This window comes from Symphalangus syndactylus, chromosome 17 (assembly GCF_028878055.3).
Source record: "Symphalangus syndactylus isolate Jambi chromosome 17, NHGRI_mSymSyn1-v2.1_pri, whole genome shotgun sequence".
Taxonomy (NCBI): Eukaryota; Metazoa; Chordata; class Mammalia; order Primates; family Hylobatidae; genus Symphalangus; species Symphalangus syndactylus.
Genome location: NC_072439.2, coordinates 27,190,918 through 27,212,028, shown reverse-complemented (window position 1 = coordinate 27,212,028; position 21,111 = coordinate 27,190,918). Strand labels below are relative to the sequence as shown.

Genomic DNA, 21,111 nt, shown 5'->3' with positions numbered 1-21,111 from the left:
GAGATCTTTGGCTGAAGAGCTAAGTAAATATCTCAAAATCGACATATTGCAGCTCATACACTATAATCAGAAAAGCCTCTCAGCTGCTCACCTCATGTATTAATTCGTGCTCACACTGCTATAAAGAACTGCCTGAGACTGGGTAATTTATAAGCAAAAGAGGTTTAATTGTCTCACAGTTCCGTATGGCTGGGAAAGCCTTAGGAAACTTACAATCATGCCGATGGTGAAGGTGAAGCAAGGCATGTCTTACGTGGCAGCAGGAGACAGCGAGTGAAGGGGGGAAATGACTTTTAAATCATCAGATCTTGTGAGAACTCACTATCACAAGAACAGCATGGGGGAAATCTGTCCCCATGATCTAATTGCCTCCCACCAGGTCCCTCTCCTGACATGTAGGGATTACAATTTGACATAAGATTTGGGTGGGGACACACAGCCAAACCATATCACCCCAGCTTACTCTTAGTTTTATATTAAATTGTATATGAGACATAAACACATGGGGAGAGGTCACCAGCCACACCAGAGTGACATTTATTATCCTGGTGATTGACCAGTCTGCACCTGAGCTTTTTAGGTTCAGAAACCTGGCTAAGTTTATTTGCCTATCAGGCCTGAACACACCTTAACCCAGCTATGAGCTGACTAGACAGAAAATTATGGTATGCTATGAGAAAATATGCCTGACAATAAGATACTCAATCCTTTTGTAGTTCATAAGCTTGATGTTTGTTTGAGTTTTCACACTTATGTGTGAAATGTGCCTCCCTTAAACCTTGTTACTACGTCAGCACATTACCCATGAGACATGGAAAAAAAAAAAAGATAGACACTCAAAGATGTCAAAAAACAGATACAAGAACTCAAAACACAACTCTTTATGGCTATTTTAAGCTCCAAACAGGCCTCAACAGGTACTGCAGTCATGGAGAAATGACTGGCTTTATTAGAGTCATGAAAGATGACCAAGAGACCACCCTGATGCTGCTATTACTAGTGACTTTGCATATTTTTTAAATGGTCAAAATTAGCTTGGTATTTTTAAAAAGGAAGCATTAGGTCACCTAGAAAAGATGGCTACCCAGGAAACTAATTTCCCTGAGGGCTGTAGATAATTAAGGTTTCAGTCTTCGATATGGTTATTTCCTGTTCCAAGATAACTTCCTTTGAGATTGCTTCTCTCTTCACCATCCACTCTGTTTTCCCTTAGGTGCTGAACTTCCTGAGGGAAAATCCACTCTTGCTTTCTCAATTTATTACTTCCCATTTTCTTCCTTTGTCTCTTACCAGTAGGCCCAATACCCTACTAATCTGTCCTCTTAAAGCTTCATCCAAGGGTGGCTTCTCAATACTTATTCTGCTTAACCATTTGTGTTCAGCACAAATACTCCTATTTTATCCTTAAAAATCTCTGTTCTTGAATTCTCCTTTCTTTCTGGGGCTCCCATGCCATAACCCACTCCAAGTTCTCCTGTGACTGGGCTTCCATGACACACAGCACAAGTCCTTCTCTCTGATGCCCCTTCTTAATTTCCTTTGTAGGCCCTAACTAAGACTTAGGAAGAACTCAATGATCATTAATTTCTTTTTACTTCCAGAGTGGAACATCCCCAGGTATCATCCTTAGTTAATGGTATCCTGGTCTCTTAGGCAAGAAATCATACTGTTTTTCAGTGCCACTTTCACACCCTGATATTGTTCAATTATGAAATCCACAGGGCAGGGTAGGACTTCTAAACTTTGCATTATTATTATTTAGAGACAGGGTCTCGCTCTGTCATCCAGGCTGGAGTGCAGTGGCATAATCATAGCTCACTGTAACCTCAAAGTCTTGGGGTCAAGTGATCCTCTCACCTCAGCCTCCCAAGTAGCTAGGACTAAGGCATATTCCACCATGCCCAGCTAATAAACTTTGCATTATTTTAAGTGTATTTTATTAGTTGCACATGGCTAATTAAAACAAAATCTATATAGTCATTAAGATGATAATTTTGTTTATTGCAAAAACTGGTATATCTGTACCTATATTTTGCAGTCATATATACACACACATATGAAAACTTATTTTGTGTTTTTTATTATGTGCTTCTTTCCTTCTTTCTTGTTTTCTGTCAGTCAGGTTGATAGCTTTAATATTCCCCCGCCCCAACTGGCTTGGAAGTGTTATTTCTATTATCAGTTATGCTTAAATTTTTAATATATAAGTTAATCATATTTCTGTCCTCCTCCTGAAAATAAAAGGACCTTAGAATGCCTTCTTTCATCTTCCATGTTACTGCCTATTATTTTAATTCACCTTTTTTTGAGCCTGCCTTAATCATTATCATTTACAATCTACACTTACATAAATAAACCAACATACTAACTTCTTTGCTTTTTATGAAACTATTCCTTGCTTCTGCATTTAATTTCCTTTTATTGAATTACATTTTTAGTAATTTTTTTAACAATGGTCTGTGAGTGGCAAGCTCACCTAGTCTTTGGATTAAGAAAATCTTCATTTTTACCTTTGATTTTGGCTGATAGCTTTATTGTTATGCAATTCTAGATTGTCTGTTATTTTCCCTCAGCAGTTTGAAGACGTTATTCTGCTTACTTCTGACTTCTACTCTTTTTGAGAAGTCTGTCTTTTATCATTCCTTTATAGGTAGATGGCTTTTGTCATTGATAGCTTTTCATGTTTTTGTTTTTTTGTTGCTGATATGAAGTACCACTAAGACATAACAAAAAGGAGCTTTTTATTTATCATGGTAAGAAATTAGTTTTACTCTTTCAAACTGAAAACTTCTGAAAAATTCTCAGCCATCAACTTTTTGGATATTGCCTCTCCTCTATGTTGTATTCTCCATAAACTCTTATTAGATCTTATTTTACCTTGCAGATTTCAACTTCTCTGCGATATCTTTCAATTCACTAACTCCCTTTAGCAGTTTACTGTCCATTTAGTCAATTAGTTTGTTTCAATGACAGTGTTTCACCATTGTGAATTTCTATTTGGTTCTTGTCCAGATTGACCTCTTCTGACCTTATGATTCTATTTGCACAAGTTTAACTCTCTTCTACACTTGTTCTGTTACACCCAGGTTTTCTTTGAGGGCCTGGAGGGAAGGCTCTATTGTATTTGGTTATTCTTTCTCATGGTGAGTGTGAAGGGAAGAATAAGCACTTCTTCAGAAGGGGTTGTTCACTATGTGCCCTGGGTTATCCACAGAGATTTAAAATTTGCCTTTACTGAGGGGCAGTATGGGTTTCTGTAGTGCTAGAACATGTTCATTTCAGCTTTTTGGCTTAGGATCCCCATACCACAGGAGGAGTATTGTTAGAATAGGCAGTTAGGTAGACATGATCAGGACAGGGGAGGGCCCTCCCACAGGAATGTCTGGCGACCATCAGGTGATAGTCAGGCCATTGTTAAACCCTCTAAAATAACAATTGGTCACAGCTGGCACCAGGGACCTGCAGTCTCCCAATAGAAAACACCTGGCCAGGTGCAGTGGCTTATGCTTGTAATCCTAGCACTCTGGGAGGTCAAGGCGGGCGGATTAACTTGGGCCCAGGAGTTAGACACCAGCCTAGGCAATGTGGTGAACCCTGTCTCTACAAAAAAATACAAAAATTGGCCGGGCGCGGTGGCTCACGCTTGTAATCCCAGCACTTTGGGAGGCCGAGGCGGGCGGATCACGAGGTCAGGAGATCGAGACCACGGTGAAACCCCGTCTCTACTAAAAAATACAAAAAATTAGCCGGGCGCGGTGGCGGGCGCCTGTAGTCCCAGCTACTCGGAGGCTGAGGCAGGAGAATGGCGTGAACCCGGGAGGCGGAGCTTGCAGTGAGCGGAGATCGCGCCACTGCACTCCAGCCCGGGCGACAGAGAGAGACTCTGTCTCAAAAAAAAAAAAATAAAAAAAAAATACAAAAATTAGCTGGGCACGTGCCTGTCGTCCCAGCTACTATGGGGACCTCTAGAGCCTGGGAAGCGAGGCTGTGCCACTGCACTCCAATCTGGGTGACAGAGACAGACTTTCCTCCTCAAAAAAAAGCAACACCTGAAGCAGGTGATCAGCAGCTTCCTGATAAGGTCTTAGGAGATAGATAGGCGAGTGGGCTCAAGCACACGCACTAGGAGGTGAAATGGCAGAGTTTAACTATCATATGGCCTTCCTCCAGAAACACTCAACAGATGATAAGGGAAAAACGAATGAGCATGCGTACTTCAGTAAGCACACTGCATATGCAGCCCCTCCCAACTGTTGGCAGGCCACTGTGCATGCAGACAGCCCGCCCCAAGGGAAGAATCAGGGGAGAAGAAACGCACAGCATGCCAATGTATAAAACCCCAAGTCAAGGCCGGACGAGGCACTTGGATCTCTCAAGTCAGCCACTTGGTCCTCTTCCAAACGTACTTTACTTCCCTTCGTTCCTCCTCTAAAACTTGCCTCAGTCTCTCACTCTGCCTTTTGTCCCTGGGCTGAATTCTTCTTTCCTCCAAGGCAGCAAGAACTGAGTTGCTGCAGACCTGTACGGATTTGCCGCTGCTAACCATATGAGGTTTAACTTCACACTTTTCCTGTGTGGTAAACCTACCCAGCCATTTCCTCCTCCTCATAAAACCTCAATCTTGTCAGGCAGCTGCCTTCATCCATGTATCCATATGCTTCAGAAGCGTAAGGACAGCCCCGCCTGAGGGAGAAGTTTAGGGAAGATTCCTAGGACCTGTTCTTCCTACCCTGTTCCCAGGAGCTCGGATTCCTTCACATGGCTTCTCTCCCAGCTTCTCCAGTGCATGTCTATCCCTCCTTGTCCAAGAGCAGTGTGCGTGGACAACTGAGCCGTTAGATGCTGCACTCCATAGGTGACAGTGCAAATGCTCTAGGATCAGCTTCCTGAGACCCAGCATTGCAGTGAAACTCAGCAACAGCATTCGGGGAAGATGAAGTCACTTGTAGGAGCTTTCCTCATAGATTCATTAACTCAACACAATCCCAGGGACCCAGCTCTTGGGAGAAGGCTTTTTGTGTCAGCCACCATATTGGGCCAGGCTGGTGGCCATTTCGGAGCTCATTTGCATCCATCTTCGGAGCCACCTTGCCATATGAAATGCATGAAATCCTTTGCAAGGCTGCTTTATGTCAAGACTGAGGCAAGAACAAACAACTTTCTCTGAAGGAAAAGAACTGCTTCTCCTGCCCCCATCGTATTCTCCAATTTCTACCTTACATCAGGGCTCCCTGGGTCGGTGACAGTGAAAGTGCTTAAGGTGGTACTAAAACAGGAAGGCTTTATTGGTTTTGTTACTGAGGCTGAACACAAGGGCATTTACGTGCCATAAAAGGAGAATTGTAGAAAGTTGTAGGAGAAAATTTGAGTCAACACATACTGTATAAGCATAAAATATCCAAGAGAGCAGCCAAGAAGAATATGGTACAGCTGAAGACAGCCAATGGGTAGTGGATTCTGCTACACACCAACTGGGACTGTGTGGCAGCCGGAGCCTGATGCTTCTGGAAGCTGTGTGTGGAGCAGCCCTAGTGCCATCACTGAATGCTGGGCCAGGCTGCATTAGACAACTGTGGAGGAGTTTGAAATGCCCACTCCTAATGAAGAGTCTCCCCAGGAGACATGTTTTGAATTTTGAGAACATTTTTCTTCTCTAGCTGAAGCTTTCAATATTTATCAGCGAAGCTCTGCTGAAAGCAATGGCTGCTGGGCAGGGATCAGGCTTGGCAAACTTCACAGGGCTCAGGCTCCGAGGGGGAGGGAGCAGAGAAAGGACAGCAGGGGAGGCATGGAAAACAAAGAGGAAGAGGGGCTGAAGAGCGATGGGAAGGCCAAAGCGCTTTTCATAACCACTAACTCTTAAAGTCAGGCGGAAGGAGGCCATAAATCCTCGATTGTCCTCTTGTCCTTGCAGATTCTGTTGCTGTCCTTAGTTATTTTCCCTCCTAATGGACCAGAAAATGGCTCTGGGTGTGAGCGTGGCTTGCCCAGGTTCCAATCCTGGCTTTCCCACCATCCAGATGGGTGGCTCTGGAAAAAGTCCTTAACCTCTTGGAGCCCCTCTTTCCTTACTTAATAACAGTGCACACCTCCAAGGCTCCTGTAACAGCCATGTGATCTTTCCATAAAGCATTCAGCACAGTGACTGGCACACAGTCGGAGGTCAATAAATGTTAGTTATATTCATTATTAGGTATTAAATGCCTTTCTCCTCCCCAGGAGTTTTGTCGTAAGTCATCTACGCCTTATAGTCTGTTTTCTGAATCTTAAGCATCTGAATCAGCATAAGAGTGTCAAAAATAATTTCAGGCTGCAGGCTATCACCATGTCTTAAAGTTCTTAATAGTTCTTGTTGGGTGGGAACTTCAGTTTGCCATTTGGATGGTACAGGCAGGGTCTTATAAGAGGGTGAGTAGTGGCAGCAACTGGGGAATTAATGGCTTCCAAATATTTGCATATAAAAGGCAGCCTCCATCTGCTGACACCCGCAGTAATACAGTGTGATGGGAACAGGAGGAGGAATCCCCTTTGCATTCTAAGCAGGCCTCAGAAATTTAAGAGGTAGAAAAGCTCTCCCAGCTTTGGAATGTTGGCAGGGGTCTATGGCAGTGGCGTCTTGGTGGGTGGAGGGGCAGGGGTGGCTTGGAAATGGCCTTTGTTGTGCCCTGAACTAGGCAACTCATCCTGGGAGGAGGCACACATCTTAGAGTCACTGCTGGGAGCTGGTCCAAAGATGCCCCTTGTGTAGCTCTGGAACCGAGTTCTGAAGCAGGTGAAGCTGCTCGTGCCAGCTTCTGTCCTCTTTCAGGTTATGGGGACTCCACTCAGGCAGAATACCCTGAGACACCAGAATAATGACAACTGTTGTCTGCAGTGCTGTCACTGGGCTCAATGGGAGTCTGTGTGCTGCCAGCAGACACAAAGCTGCAGACTGGAGAGAGTTCCCCACCCCCATGAGAGAGGGTGAGAAGCCCTGCCAGTCCTCATCCACCTCTATGCACCCTGGCACTGGTTCCCTGGTTTCTTAGGTGGTAGGTTTTTAGTTCAAATTCCAAACAGTAACATTTCAATACGAGGGGGCATAATAGACTATTTCCTTCTCAATCCTCCCTGGCAAGCCCTGTAAAATATCCTGATGTGGCCACAAGGCTCTGCCACATAAACACCCTAAACAGGATGGGACGGTGGCTGGCTGTGTGCCGTTAGAGGCTGCCACAGACAGGACCTCAGGCTGACTTCTGAATTCCCAGAGATTTGAGTGTGCTAAACATTGCAAAAGAGAGAAAATTGCAGATTTTATCTAGTCTTCAAACACCAGATCAAACACTCATGAATTTGTTCTTAAAACCAGTAATTGATATGGTGAAAAGTGGAGGAAACCCTCCTTTTTTGCATTTAAGGCATAGTTTTTGAAAACCTTGTGGCATGCTAGAAATTCAGCTAACTCATGGAAAGGTTTCATAAAAAGAACCTTTATATTTTCCCCAAATAAATTTCATATTAGGGTAATGCAAACTAGCATTTAATACTTGCTTTAATGCCTGTTGTCAGTGTTGGTGTTTCACTATTAACCTTTCACTGATTAATCTCTTCCTTCCAAGGCACACAGCTATCTGAGCCAAGGAGAGCGTGGATGTGAAGACTGACAAGTGTGGACATCAGGAAGCTTTCTCTCATCAGAGACATACTCTGTAGGGTTTATGGTATACTGGTACTTACAGATTTAATTCCGCATAAAATACCCTTCAAGGGTCATGGCAGGGAGACTGAGGGTCATTAAATCCAGGTTACAAAAAAAAAAAAATGAGGTGGGGTCAGGCATGATGGCTCACATCTGCAATCCCAGCACTTTGGAAGGCCAAGGCAGAGGCAGGAGGATTGCTTGAGACAAGCCTGGGTAACACAGTGAATTTCTTTCTTTTTTTTTTTAAAAAATGAAAAAGAAGTTTCCACAGACAGGTTTGGGGAAATGAATATCTAGAGCAAAGCCTGCACAGTTTTGCCTGGGCACTGGGAATGTGAATCCATGTGCATTTCCAAGTTTGGTTAGCTATTCCCCGGCCCCAGTTCCTCTTGGCTTTGCCCACTCCCTTTTCCCCGTCAGTAATATTAACAATTTATTCCTTTCTGACAAAATGGTAAGCGTCTTCTTCTTTGAGTGTTTACATATTTGCCTCCGTTTTGAATATTCTTCCCAGGAGACCCCCCCACTGAACCTCCAGCCTTACAGAGGGGACAGTCAGTTGCAGATATTGTGCATCAGAAAACCCTTTCCAGGTTTGAGTGCCTTCTCCAAATCATGCAGGATCTTTAGGGCTTGAAAGAGAACCTTACTGGAATTATAAGGAACCAGAGGACTGTGCAGCCCAACCTCCACGACCTGCAGCAACCCCACTCCAGAATGTTAGCGCAATGCATTTCCTAGGAACAGTTCATTTCATGACCCCACAAGAGTAAAAGAACTGCCAGCTTCCCTACAATTCAGGGCAAACTGTGATGAAAAGAAAGAAAGAGGGGCCATCTCCTCCTCGGCATCATGGCCACCTTCAGACTCCTTGTGGAGCCCAAGATTGTCAAAAAAAGAACCAAGAAGTTCATCCAGCACCAGTCTGACCAATATGTCAAAATTAAGCATAACTGGTGGAAACCCAGATATATTGACAACAGGGCACGTAGAAGGTTCAAAGGCCAGATCTTGATGCTCAGCATTAGTTATGGGAGCAGCAGAAAACCAGCACATGCTGCCCAGCAGCTTCTGGAAGTTCCTGATCCACAGCGTCAAGGAGCTGGAAGTGCTGCTGATGTGCAACAAATCTTACTGTGCTGAGATCCTTCACGATGTTTCCTCCAAGAACTGCAAAGCCGTTGTGGAAAGAGCTGCCCAGCTGGCCATCAGAGCCACCAACCCCAGTGCCAGGCTGCGCAGTGAAGAAAATGGGTAGACAGCTCATGTGCACATTTTGTGTTCTAAAAAAACTGTAAAAACTGAAAAAAAAAAAAAAAAAAAAAAAAGAGAAAAACTTACTGCACTCATATTCTGGCTCATCCATAAAGCCGCCTTTTAATTTTCTGGTTCCTTCGTTAAGACAGTTCAAAAGAGCAAAAGGACTTAAGATACACCGGGGTCAGAAGGATCACACAGCTCATTTTTACTCCCATCTCTGCCTGAGAGGATGGTGTGCGGGTCAGAACACATCTTTATGCTAATCACCTCTTCCCTCACAGCACATTCTGGAGGGGGAGATGCTGTTTTAAATTCCTTGCTGGGAAGGATGTCAACAGGAAGACAATGCTGGCAATTTGTTTAGAATGGCTGTCACTAGGAGGCAAAAGAAAAACAAAAAGAAAAGGAACCCACAGGCAACATAAACAAAAGCCCAACAATCAAACAAACAGCGAAAGCCCCAGTCTTGCCTGTCTCAGGCCTCATTCCCTGCCTCTTTTTGTCCTGCTTCCTTTCTAGACAAAACTGGGAGATCCTGGTAAGACTCAAAGTAAAACAGGCCCACTCAAAACCTCAGATGCAGAAGCACCTTACTCTTCTCACTGGCTTTGTTCCATTCCCCTTCCCTCAGGCTTCCCATCCTGGGGAGAACTTTTCCCTTCTGATTTTGTGTCCAATAATAGGCTGACCTCCTTTGGTCAGTTCCCTCAGGCTTGAACTCAGCAACTCTCCACTGAAAATTAAACAGGCAAACTTGTAGTCCCACGCTACATATGGAGAGATAGGAACTCTCTGGCTAAGGAAGGGCTAATAGAGCCTCTGGAATTACAGTGGGCCTTTCCTCATCACAGAAATTATGACTTGGTGACTTCCACTCATATTTCCATTTGGCACGACAAGATTAGAACAGCTGCCAGCTGAGAGGGCACCGGCTCTTGGGACTGAGCTCTTTGTCCATGAGCCTCCCAAGGAGACATCCTAAATTGGTGTGTGAGTGTCATGCCCTCCTACCAAACTACACACAGGTATGTACAAAGATGTCAAACACATGAAAGAGAACACCATTTCACATATTCCTAAATTATGAGTTTGACAACAGAAATAGAAAAAAACAACCCTAAAATTTGTATGAAACTACAAAAGACCCAGAATAGCCAAAGCAAACTTGAATAGAAAGAACAAAGCTGGAGACATCACATTTCCTGACTTTAAAATATACTACAAAGCTATATTAACCCAAATAGCATGGTACTGACATAAAAACAGACACATAGACCAATGGGACAGAATAGAGAACCCGGAAGTAAATCCATGCATTTACAGCCAATTCATGCTCAACAAAGGTGCCAAGAACATACATTGGGGAAAGGACAGTCTCTTCAATAAATGGTGCTGGGAAAATTGGATATCCACACGCAGAAAAAAGAAACCAGACCCCTGTCTCTCACCATATACAAAAATCAAATAAAAATAAAGACAAATATAAGACCTGAAACTATGGAACTACTGGAAGAAAACATTGGAGAAATGCTTTAGGACGTTGGTCTGAGCAAAGGTTTCTTGGCTAAGACCTAAATTGTGAGTCTTAAGTTTCTCTGATGTCCCAATATGGTGCAGTTACTAAGGAACACACAGGGGTAGGAAAACAATCCTCATCTTGTTTCTTACCATCAGATTTTGCAGAATGCTTCCTGGCTGTGAATCATAATGAACAAATTACATAAATTCCATATTGTTACCACAGACTTCCTTTAAGACAAATAATTTTCACATTCATGATCTCATGAGATCATGAGCTCCTGCTGACCCCTCATACCTCATCTGTTGACATTCTGCTCCCCACTTCCAAGGCCAGTCAGCCACACTGACTGTTGGGTTCCAGAATGTGCCATGTTTTTTCTCCCCAACTCCCCTGACCCCTGCCTCGCTCCTGTTTGTTTATTCTTCAGGTTTAAGTGTAGACATCCTTTGCTTTAGGTTAATGCTGCTGTAATCCCTCCAGACTTTAAACTCAAAGAGGACACAGCTGAGGTCTGTGTTCCTCACAAGTGTCTAGCAGGCCTTGGCTCACAAAATAGGTCCTTAGTGGTATTTCCCAAATGAACAAATCAGAATAGGAGTTATTTGTTAAGAAGAAAACCTTGACTCTTCAGTTCCTTTTTTTATTTTTTGAGATAGTGTCTCGCTCTGTCGCCCAGGCTGGAGTGCAGTGGCACCATCTCGGCTCACTGCAACCTCTACTTCCCAGCTTCAAGAGATTCTCATGCTTCAGCCTCCAAAACAGCTGGGGTTACAGGGGCCACCATGCCCGGCTAACTTTTGTATTTTTAGTATAGACAGGGTTTTGCCACATTGGCCAGGTTGGTCCTGAACTCTTGGCCTTAAGTGATCCGCCCTGCCTCGGCTTCCCAAAATGCTCAGATTACAGGTGTGAGCCACTGCGCCCAGGCCAGTTCTGTCTTTTAAAACACTTTTTTTTTCTTATTTTTAGAGAGAGAGTCTTTCTGTGTTGTCCAGGCTGGTCTTGAACTCAAGCTTAAGCCATATTCCTGCCTCAGCCTTTGGAGTCACTCAGATTATAGGCACGTACCATTGCACCTGTCTTTACAACCATAATTGTCTCATCTGCAGACTATAGTCTATTTCTTGCCGATAAACTGTGTTCCCCTTGCAATTTTCCCTTTCATTCATCCATCCGATATAGGATTCTTTCTATTGCTTTGGTTTGCCATCTTCCCCGAAAGGCATACAGAAAACATTTTTTCTTTCCCATCCTGTTTGTTCCAAAGAGATCCTTGTGAACCCTGCCTCCATAGGCAACAGTTCTCGTGGACCCCAGGAGCATGCTCTGACCGGGCATGTGCACACTGCCCACGGGTTACCACTCCTTGGCATACAGATTTATCAGCCTGGAGAAAGACGGGCTGGTAAGCAAGACCAAGCCAGCTTAGACACAGAAAAAAAGTGCTGAGTGCCTTTTAATGCATAATTGGCAGGTGGCTTTGCAAAGCTTTATAAAAGTAATCATAGTAGAGAAAAATCAACATGAGAATGTTGCTAACAAGTGGGATACATAACACGGAACTTGAAAGCCGAAAAACACATTCAAATTCAAATAAAGGAATATTTAATTATAGTGCCATCAATTCCTCCACACCCAAGCTAAATTATATCAAACAATTTGAGGTGGAGACAGACGGTCTACCTTCACGTTTCCTGAATTTCTCTTGTGAAATATATGAGACATAACAATAACAACACATGCGTCTATTAGTGCTTGTTATCTATTAGGCACTTCACCTAATAATATATATGTATGAGGTTAATACTGTCGGAATCTCCATTTTACATATGAAGAATCAGAGTCAGAAGAGTTAAGAAATTTTCCCAAGGTCCTAAATCTAGCAGGGGAAGAGCCAAAATTCAATTTGGGAAGTAATTATAGGTTACAGGCTCTTAACCACTAGACTACCCTGCCTCTCATATTTTACATATAAAAAGATGTATATGCCATTTATAGTTTAAAAATAACAATGTACCTGCCATCTACTTGAAGGAACGGAATATTATCAGTAAATATCTTAGAAACCCAATAGGCCTCAGCATATATTCCCCTTGGTACCTGCCTCTTCTCCTCTCAAAGTAACCATTATCTTGAATTTTGGGCCAATTTTCTTGGTTTTTGTTCTAGTTTTAATGTCTATATCCCTAAACAATATATTGGTAGTTTTCACTTCACGTAAATAGAATCCTAATGTATGTTATTTCTCTATGGCTTATTAAACTCAACATTATGTTTGTGAGATTCTTCCCTGTTAATAATGATCACAGCTTTGGCTCATTTTGGGGGTGGGGGAGGTGCTATAAAGTATCCCAATATTTGTTTACCCATCCCACCACTGGACATGCAAGTTACTTCCAGTTTCTGTAATAAAAACAATTCTGTGAATATCTTCTTGCATGAACGACGATGCAAGAGTTCTTCCAGGGGAGTCGGTTCTCGAATTTTAGCAGCATCACAATCACCTGCGTGGTTTGTTAAAACACAAATGGTTGGTCCTACCATTGGAGTTTTTATTTCAGGTGGGGCCTGAAAATCCGCAATTCTCTCTTTTAAAAAAAAATTTATAAAATATATATATGTATAAAATTTTTAAAAAGTGAAAATAAAAAAAATATATACATATATATATAAAAGTAGAGACAGGGTCTCACTATGTTGCCCAGGCTGGTCTTGAACTCCCAGGTTCAGGTGATCCTCCTGCTTCAGCCTCCCAAAGTGTTAGGATTACAGGCATGACCCACCATGCCAGCCAAAATTTGCACTTCTAACAAGTTCCCAGGTGCTGCTGATGCCATGTAGCTCAAAGGACCGTGCTTTTCAGAACCACCACTCCAGGGTACAGACCTAAGAGTGGAACTGCTGGGCTCCATAAAAACACCATTGGTATTTTGGTTATAATTGTACTGATTCTATGGCTCAATTTAGGTAGGCAGCTTCACTCCTTTGGCTCCTTAGAGCCTTTAAGTTGTAAGAATTCTTGCCGGGAGCAGTGGCTCATGCCTGTAATCCCAGTACTTTGGGAGGCCGAGGTGGGTGGATCACCTGAGGTCGGGAGTTCAAGACCAGCCTGACCAACATGGAGAAACCCCATCTCTACTAAAAATACAAAATTAGTCGGGCGTGGTGGCACATGCCTGTAATCCCAGCTACTAGGGAGGCTGAGGCAGGAGAATTGCTTGAACCTGAGAGGCAGAGGTTGTGGTGAGCCGAGATTCACGCCATTGCACTCCAGCCTGGGCAACAAGAGCAAAACTCCATCTCAAAAACAAAACTTATTTTGTGTACATTTATGCAAAGAATATAGACCGAACTAGCCAAGTAACACAAGTCAGCCCTTAGGGCCTCACTCTGAGAAATACCTTTCTCTGTGGTTAAGGGTCTCTTCCTTTTCTTCTCTATTTTCAGAAAGCAGGATCTTGTGGTCAGAGGTTCCCTGTGACACAGGGGACACTTTGGATAAAGTTAGCTCATGGCATAGAGGAATAATAGTCATTTCTGGCAGGTCAGAGGTGAATGGAGTCTTCATCTATGCTTAGCTTATTAAATTAGAAAAAAAGGATAAAATTTCAGCCTTTACAGTTTTGATATGTATTATTATTCAGGCCCAGGTACTTTCTAATTTTCATTACAATTTTTTCCTTTGATTCGTAAGTTGTTTAGAAGTTTGGTTTTTATTCCATGTGAGTTTCCTCTCCTTTACTAGTTTAGAAGTTACCCTTTCTATTATTTTAACAGTTTTCTTAGCTATTTAAACTTGTTTACTTAAAGCCTAAAGTTAAACACCATTAACTTCTCAAAAGAAGCATAGTATGTGAGCTAACACCCCTCCCTTGAAAATTCATATGCTATTTTTATGCAATATTTTAGTTCTATCATTTTTAACCCACACATTAGACATTCTTATTACTGTTTTATATAGTCAATGTATATTTAAATATGACCACATGTTTACTAATACCTTAGCTTAATAATCCATTTTACTTCTCAGGTATTTCCTGTGGGATCATTTCCTCATCTTACCTGAGCACACCCTGTAGACATTTCTTCAGAAGAGGTTAGTTGGCAGTAATATGTATCAGTTTATGTTTTGCCTGAAAATTTGTTTACTTCATCCTTGTTATTGACAGTTTTGCTACATCTAAACTTTCTAGATTGACAGTTATTTTTTTCTTAGCCAGCTGAAGATATAATCCCACCATTGGCACCGTTGACTTTTGAAAGTTGGCTGTCAGTCTGAATGTCTTTTTTTTTTTTTCCTGGCTGCTTTTAATATATTTTTGGAAGGCAAAGGGGTTAAAGTTCTTCAGTTTCTTTCTCTTTTTTTTTTTTTTTTTGGGACAGAGTCTCACTCTTTAACCCAGGCTGGAGAGTAGTGGCGTGATCTCAACTCACTGCAACTTCTGCCTCCCGGGTTCAAGCAATTCTCATGCCTCAGCCTCTTGAGTAGCTGGAATTACACATATGCACCACCATGCCTGGCTAATTTTTGTATTTTTAGTAGAGATGGGAGTTTTGCCATGTTGGCTAGGCTGGTCTTGAACTCCTGACCTTAGGTGATCTGCCCGCCTCCACCTCCCAAAGTGCTGGGATTACAGGGATGAGCCACAGCACTCAGCTGTTCTTCAGTTTCACTATTTTATTTCTCCTTCCAGAGATCTGTCAGGCTTTCTGAATCTTAGGCTGAGTATTGTCAAAAAATTCTGGAACTTCTTCCCATCTTCTATAGTTTATCCTTTTGGAATTCTTTTAGAGCACCTTAGGCCATCTTTTTAGCCAATCCTGAATTGGTTTTTTCTCCCCCACAGACTGAGACCTCCTCTGAAGCAGAAAAATCAGATATTTAACTTTGCATTTATAGCACTTCGCACAAGGTAGACCCTTAATAAATGTTTGCTGAATGAATATGCAAAGACAGCAAACAAGCTCACTGCTGATCTTCTGGCTAGCATAAAATCCACTTGTAAATCATCATTCTGACTATACCTCAGGTATTACATTTTCATTTACTTTTTAGTCTCTTATCTCATTTACATTTACTTTTACATTTACACTTACTTTTTAGTCTCTTAATCTCATTTCACATTGTCTTTTCTCTTTGTCTAAGCCATCTCCTGGATTATTTATTAGATCAATTTTCTAGTTCACCAGTGTTCTCTTCAACTACCTCTAATCTGTTTAATTCAGTGAACTTTTAATTCCTATTTTTAAATTTATCATCTCTAGAATTCCATTTTCTTAAAAATTGTTTAGTCATTTTTTTAGTCTCTTTTAAGACTCATATTTTAAATGCTTTACATTTTTTTGTTTTGCCGGGCACGGTGGCTCACGCTTGTAATCCCAGCACTTTGGGAGGCCGAGGCGTGCAGATCACGAGGTCAGGAGATTGAGACCATCCTGGCTAACACGGTGAAACCCCATCTCTACTAAAAATACAAAAACTTAGCCGGGCATGGTGGCGGGCGCCTGTAGTCCCAGCTACTCGGGAGGCTGAGGCAGGAGAATGGCGCAAACCCGGGGGGCGGAGCTTGCAGTGAGCCAAGATTGCACCACTGCACTCCAGCCTGGAGTACAGTGGTGCGATCGATCTCGGCTCACTGCAACCACTGCCTCCTGGGCTCAAGCAATCCCACCTCAGCCTCCTGAGTAGTTGGAACTACAGGCATGCACCACCATGCTCAGCTAATTTTTGTAAAGATGAGATTTCACCATGTTTCCCAGGCTTGTCTTAAACTCCTGTGGCTCAAGTGATCCTCCTGCGGTATCTCCCAAAGTGTTGGGATTACAGGTGCGAGTCACCATGCTTGGCTAAAAAAAAAAACTTCTGAAGCATGTTAAAATATTTATATTTTTGTTGGCTTTCTTTTGTTTGTGTTTTGAGACCGAGTCTTGCTCTGTCACCCAGGCTGGAGTGCAGTGGCGCGATCTTGGCTCACTGCAACCTCTGCCTCCCGGGTTCAAGCGATTCTCATGCCTTGGCCTCCCAAGTAGCTGAGACTACAGGCGTGTGTCACTATGCCCAGCTAAAAATATTTATATTTTTGACTGCTAAATCCAATAAAGAAGTATTTACAGGTCCATTTCTGATGTCTTTGTTATTCCTGCTGGCTTTTACTCATGGTGACTTGTGTTCTAGTTAAAGCTGCCTTTCTCGAGAGGTAGTTTCTGTTTATTTCTGAGAGTCTTCTAAGGATGTTTAGGTTATTTATGCTGCTGCTAGACTGTAAGAAATACTTAACTTGGATCTTTCTCTTCTTACCAAATATTTCTCAAAAGAAACAATTCTCCAACAGATGACTATCAGTGCTGGGGTGCATTTGCCATCACTCTCATCAACAGGATCAAAAATGGGATTATTTCTACTTTAGAGGATAGTTTAGAGGAAGTAAAAATGTGAGAAAGGTATGCTGCTGAAATGCCTAAACACTCAAATTCTTTACCACTTGTATCTACGTTCAACTTAAGGGGGATTTTTATTTGGCAGAGAAAGTACCTCTTTTTTTTGTTTTGTGACAGAGGGTCGCTCTGTCACCCAGGCTAGAGTGCAGTGGCGTGGTCTCAGCTCATTGCAACCTCTACCTCCCAGGTTCAAGCAATTCTCCTGCCTCAGCCTCCCGAGTAACTGGGATTACAGGTGCCCACCACCATGCCCGGCTAATTTTTGTATTTCTGGTAGAGACAGGGTTTCACCATGTTGGCCAGGATGGTCTAGAACTCCTGACTTCGTGATTCACCCGCCTTGGCCTCCCAAAATGCTGGGATTATAGGCATGAGCCGCCACGCCTGGCTGGAAAGTACCTCTTACAAGAAAGGTAATCCCTTCTGCAGTTTGGTTACTGTACCATCCATATCAGCCTCTAAGTCATGAATCATGAAAATTGCATGATTATTATTTATTTCAGGCATGTCATGGAAGAATGCTTGAGGAACAACTCTACAATTGTAGAAATGCACAAACCTGTGAGGATCATCTGGATCACAGTTAGGAAGAAACTGAGTAATTGCTTCTGCTACTTCTTCATTTGATAAAACGTCCCAGAGTCCATCAGTGGCCAAGATCAGCACATCATCTGATCCATGATCATATTTTGAAAGATCATAGATTCTTACCTGAAAAAAAAAAACACAGGAATACCACCACTTAAGAAATTGGAAGCATATTATTCTCCCTAACAAATTGACTTCTGATCCCCCTTCCCTTTTCCTGCCCAGCCTAGTGGTTTGCAGATATGCATTGTAGGGTACTTGATTATACAGAAAGCTTTGTGGCCAGGGATAGTCTCCCTTGGAGACTTGCTTTATAGACACATGGGGCCTAATACACATTTGTGAATGAGCCTAAGAGGTGGGCTTAGTAATTGACACAGAAGAAATTAATTGAAAATGTAATACCTGAGGTATAGTCAGAATGATGATTTACAAGTGGATTTTATGCTAGCTAGAAGATCAGCAGTGAGCTTGTTTGCTGTCTTTGCGTATTCATTCAGCAAACATTTACTAAGGGTCTACCCTGTGCGAAGTGCTATAAATGCAAAGTTAAATATCTGATTTTTCTGCTGCAGAGGAGGTCTCAGTCTGTGGGGGAGAGAAAACCAATTCAGGATTCTTAGTAGCTGCTCTACATGTATTTGTCTAGGAGTAAGGAGACATTCTATTTCACGCACTCACTTGAAACCTTTCTTGCGTTACCTGCTCTGAGGCCCAAGCAGCCAACTTCTCTCACATAAGGATGGGGCTCTGACACTACCTTCATGTTTCAGGAGCCTCACAGTTTCTGAGGCTCCCAGAAGATACATGCTCCCTCTGAACCTCCAAAGTATGTCTTTGTCTTGACGGACTTAAGTCTTTCCTCATGTCTAGTACCTTAAATGACTTGCATATTTCAACACCCACCTAAGCTCTTGAAAGAGAATGAGGCAGCCTAGGCCAAACTAGTAAGAATAAAAATCAAGCCTCACTTGGGCTAGGCCACAGTTCTATGTCCATCCTACTCCAATGTGGGTGGGGAGGGATAGGGAGGTGTGGAGAGGGGTTTGGGGTTTCACTGCTCTTCCCTCCTAATTTGGCAGAATCAATCCCTGCCTATACCATCTCATGAACTGAGAAGAAAAGCAAGTCAATTTAATCAATCTCCTTCGGCTTCCCTTATTACTCTATTTTCTTCTTTCTTTTTTTTTTAATTGAGATGGAGTTTCTCACTGTGTTGCCCAGGCTGGAGTGCAGTGGCGTGATCTCAGCTCACCGCAACCTTCGCCTCCAGGGTTCAAGCGATTCTCCTGCCTCAGCCTCCCAAGTAGCTGGGATTACAGGTGCATGCCACTACACCCAGCTAATTTTTGTATTTTTAGTAGAGACTGGGTTTTACCAGCTGGGTCTCAGCTGGTCTGGAACCCCTGGCTTCAAGTGATCTGCCCGCCTCAGCCTCCCAAAGTGCTGGGGTTACAGGCATGAGCCACCATGCCCAGCCCATTCCTGTATTTTCTAAACGCAAGTCTGAGTGAAAGCGATAGGTCAGGGCACGTGTCCTATGGCACAGCCATTGTTATGTTACCTCAGATCTAGAGACAATCATATCACCTCAGCCTAGAGACTAAATCTTTTTAGGTCTTTGAAAGCCAAGCCTCCTATGTTTTAGAAAAGTTTGTCCAGGCTAGTGATGCCCTGGCGTGGGGCTGGTCCTGTGGGCTGACAGTCTACTCCCAGCAGCAGAACACAACAAAATGTCTACCCACAGGGCCCTGGCTGAACGAGCTCAAATGAAAAGCAGCCACCAGGCGCCAGGCCTTTGTGGCCTGTGAACAAGAAGGTAACAATTAGCTAATGGCCCAGCACATGAGCTGCACTCAAGGGAGGAACACTCAGGAGTATACTGCACTGGCGTTTAACATCTTCTTTCCAAAAGGCATGCTCACTTAAGGCTAAACTTATGTTCCAGAGAAGGCACTCAGCCTTTTAAGCCAAATTAAAGAAAACAGGAAAGCTTCAGTTTCCAGCAGACCAGAAAGTCCCAAATGTCAGAATTCTGTCCTCAGGTCACCGACGAATGTGGTCCAATTTTCACTCTATCAGAAACAAGCAACCCTCCTATGCTTTATTTTCTATGGTTCTTCGGTCTGTTAGAGCAGAGCTTCTCTATTAATGTGCACAGAAGTCAGCTAGGGATCCTGCTAAAGTCCAGATTACAATTCAGTTCTGGGTGGGCTTGAGAGCTGTGGTTCAACTTCCTCCCAAGTGATGCCAATGCTGCAGGTTCACAGAGAGGATTCCTACTGGGCCAGATTTACACACAAGGGAATCAACGGCTCAGTGGACTTTATGATGACTGTGGAGACTGTTCCTTAGAGTGGGCTATTGACAGACTGTAAATGTCACTCCTGGGCTCCTAGCTTCAAGTACTGGTTCACTGTGTTTTTTATTTCAGTATACAATAACTTTTCTTGAGAGACACTGCTAATAGGAGGCCAAGGCAGGGGGATCACTTGAGGCCAGGAGTTCGTGACCAGCCTGGGCAACATAGTGAGACTCTATCTCTACAAAAATTAAAGAAAACAGTGAGACCCTGGGCATGGTGGTGTGTGCCTGTGGTCCCAGCTACTTGGGAGGCTGAGGCAGGAGAATTGCTTGAACCCAGAAGTTTGAGGCTGTGTTGAGCCATGACTGTGCCATTACACTCCAGCCTGGGTGACAGTGAGACCCAGTCTTTAAAAAAAAAAATAGTGTTTAGGGGATTGATTCCTAGCTTTTTTTTTTTTTTTTTTTTTTTTTGAGATGGAGTTTTGCTCTTGTTGCCCAGGCTGGAGTGCAATGGCACGATCTTGGCTCACTGCAACCTCTGCCTCCCAGGTTCAAGCGATTCTCCTGCTTTAGCCTCCCTAGTAGCTGGGATTACAGGCATGTGCCACCATGCCCGGCTAATTTTGTATTTTTAGTAGAGACGGGGTTTCTCCATGCTGGTCAGGCTGGTCTTGAACTCCCGACCTCAGGTGATCCACCCGCCTCGGCCTCCCAAATTACTGGGATTACAGGCATGAGCCACCGCGCCTGGCCGATTCCTAGCTTCTTATTGGGTTATACCTACAATAAATTTTTGGGATAATCTGAACTCCTTATGATAGACAATGTTGAGTCCTAAGAGGTGGTGAGATGTGGATCTCCGAATCTTATGCTTGTAGTTAAACAGGAGATTCCATTTGCCTTGCTGCTTCTTCTAAAAGAGAGGGTTCAGGTCTGTAGATAACATCCATTTAATTTCAGAGTCTGCCTTATGAGTAGGGTGCCAAACCCTCTTTAAAGTGCTTCCTGCTGACCCAAGAAATGTGACAGGTTGTGTTATTCAAGCTGAAGTTGTCTTGTCCACACTCAAATGGAAATCTGGCCAACAGAATGGGTGTGGGTTGATACATACACACATTATAAAATGCTACTCTTCAATTCCATCAATAAATGTAATCTTTCCCTAATTCTACTGTTCCCATTTCTATGCTCGGCTCCCTAATGTAGTTTAATTAGCCAACATGAAAATCCTTCTCAAGACCATTCTTCATGTAATTTGCATGGAAATAATAAAAAGCTGATCACAACCCTGGTCTATGAAGCACTCCCCAAT

At 43.1% G+C, this 21,111-nt stretch overlaps 1 protein-coding gene, 1 non-coding gene and 1 pseudogene across 3 annotated transcripts in view; 2 read left to right on the top strand and 1 right to left on the bottom strand.

Annotated features, from left to right (window-relative positions):
- Window positions 1-21,111, bottom strand: part of PPM1H (protein phosphatase, Mg2+/Mn2+ dependent 1H) — a 305,954-nt gene that overhangs the window by 6,476 nt on the left and 278,367 nt on the right. For both annotated transcript variants that reach the window (XM_055251348.2, XM_055251349.2), the window contains exon 9: window positions 17,464-17,615. In XM_055251348.2, the coding sequence (XP_055107323.1) occupies window positions 17,464-17,615 (152 nt within the window). The remainder of the gene's footprint in view (window positions 1-17,463; window positions 17,616-21,111) is intronic.
- Window positions 705-812, top strand: LOC129467157 (small nucleolar RNA U13). The gene has a single exon (XR_008652288.1). It is a non-coding gene; the product is annotated as a small nucleolar RNA U13 (small nucleolar RNA).
- Window positions 6,451-10,857, top strand: LOC134733035 (large ribosomal subunit protein eL32-like; annotated as a pseudogene).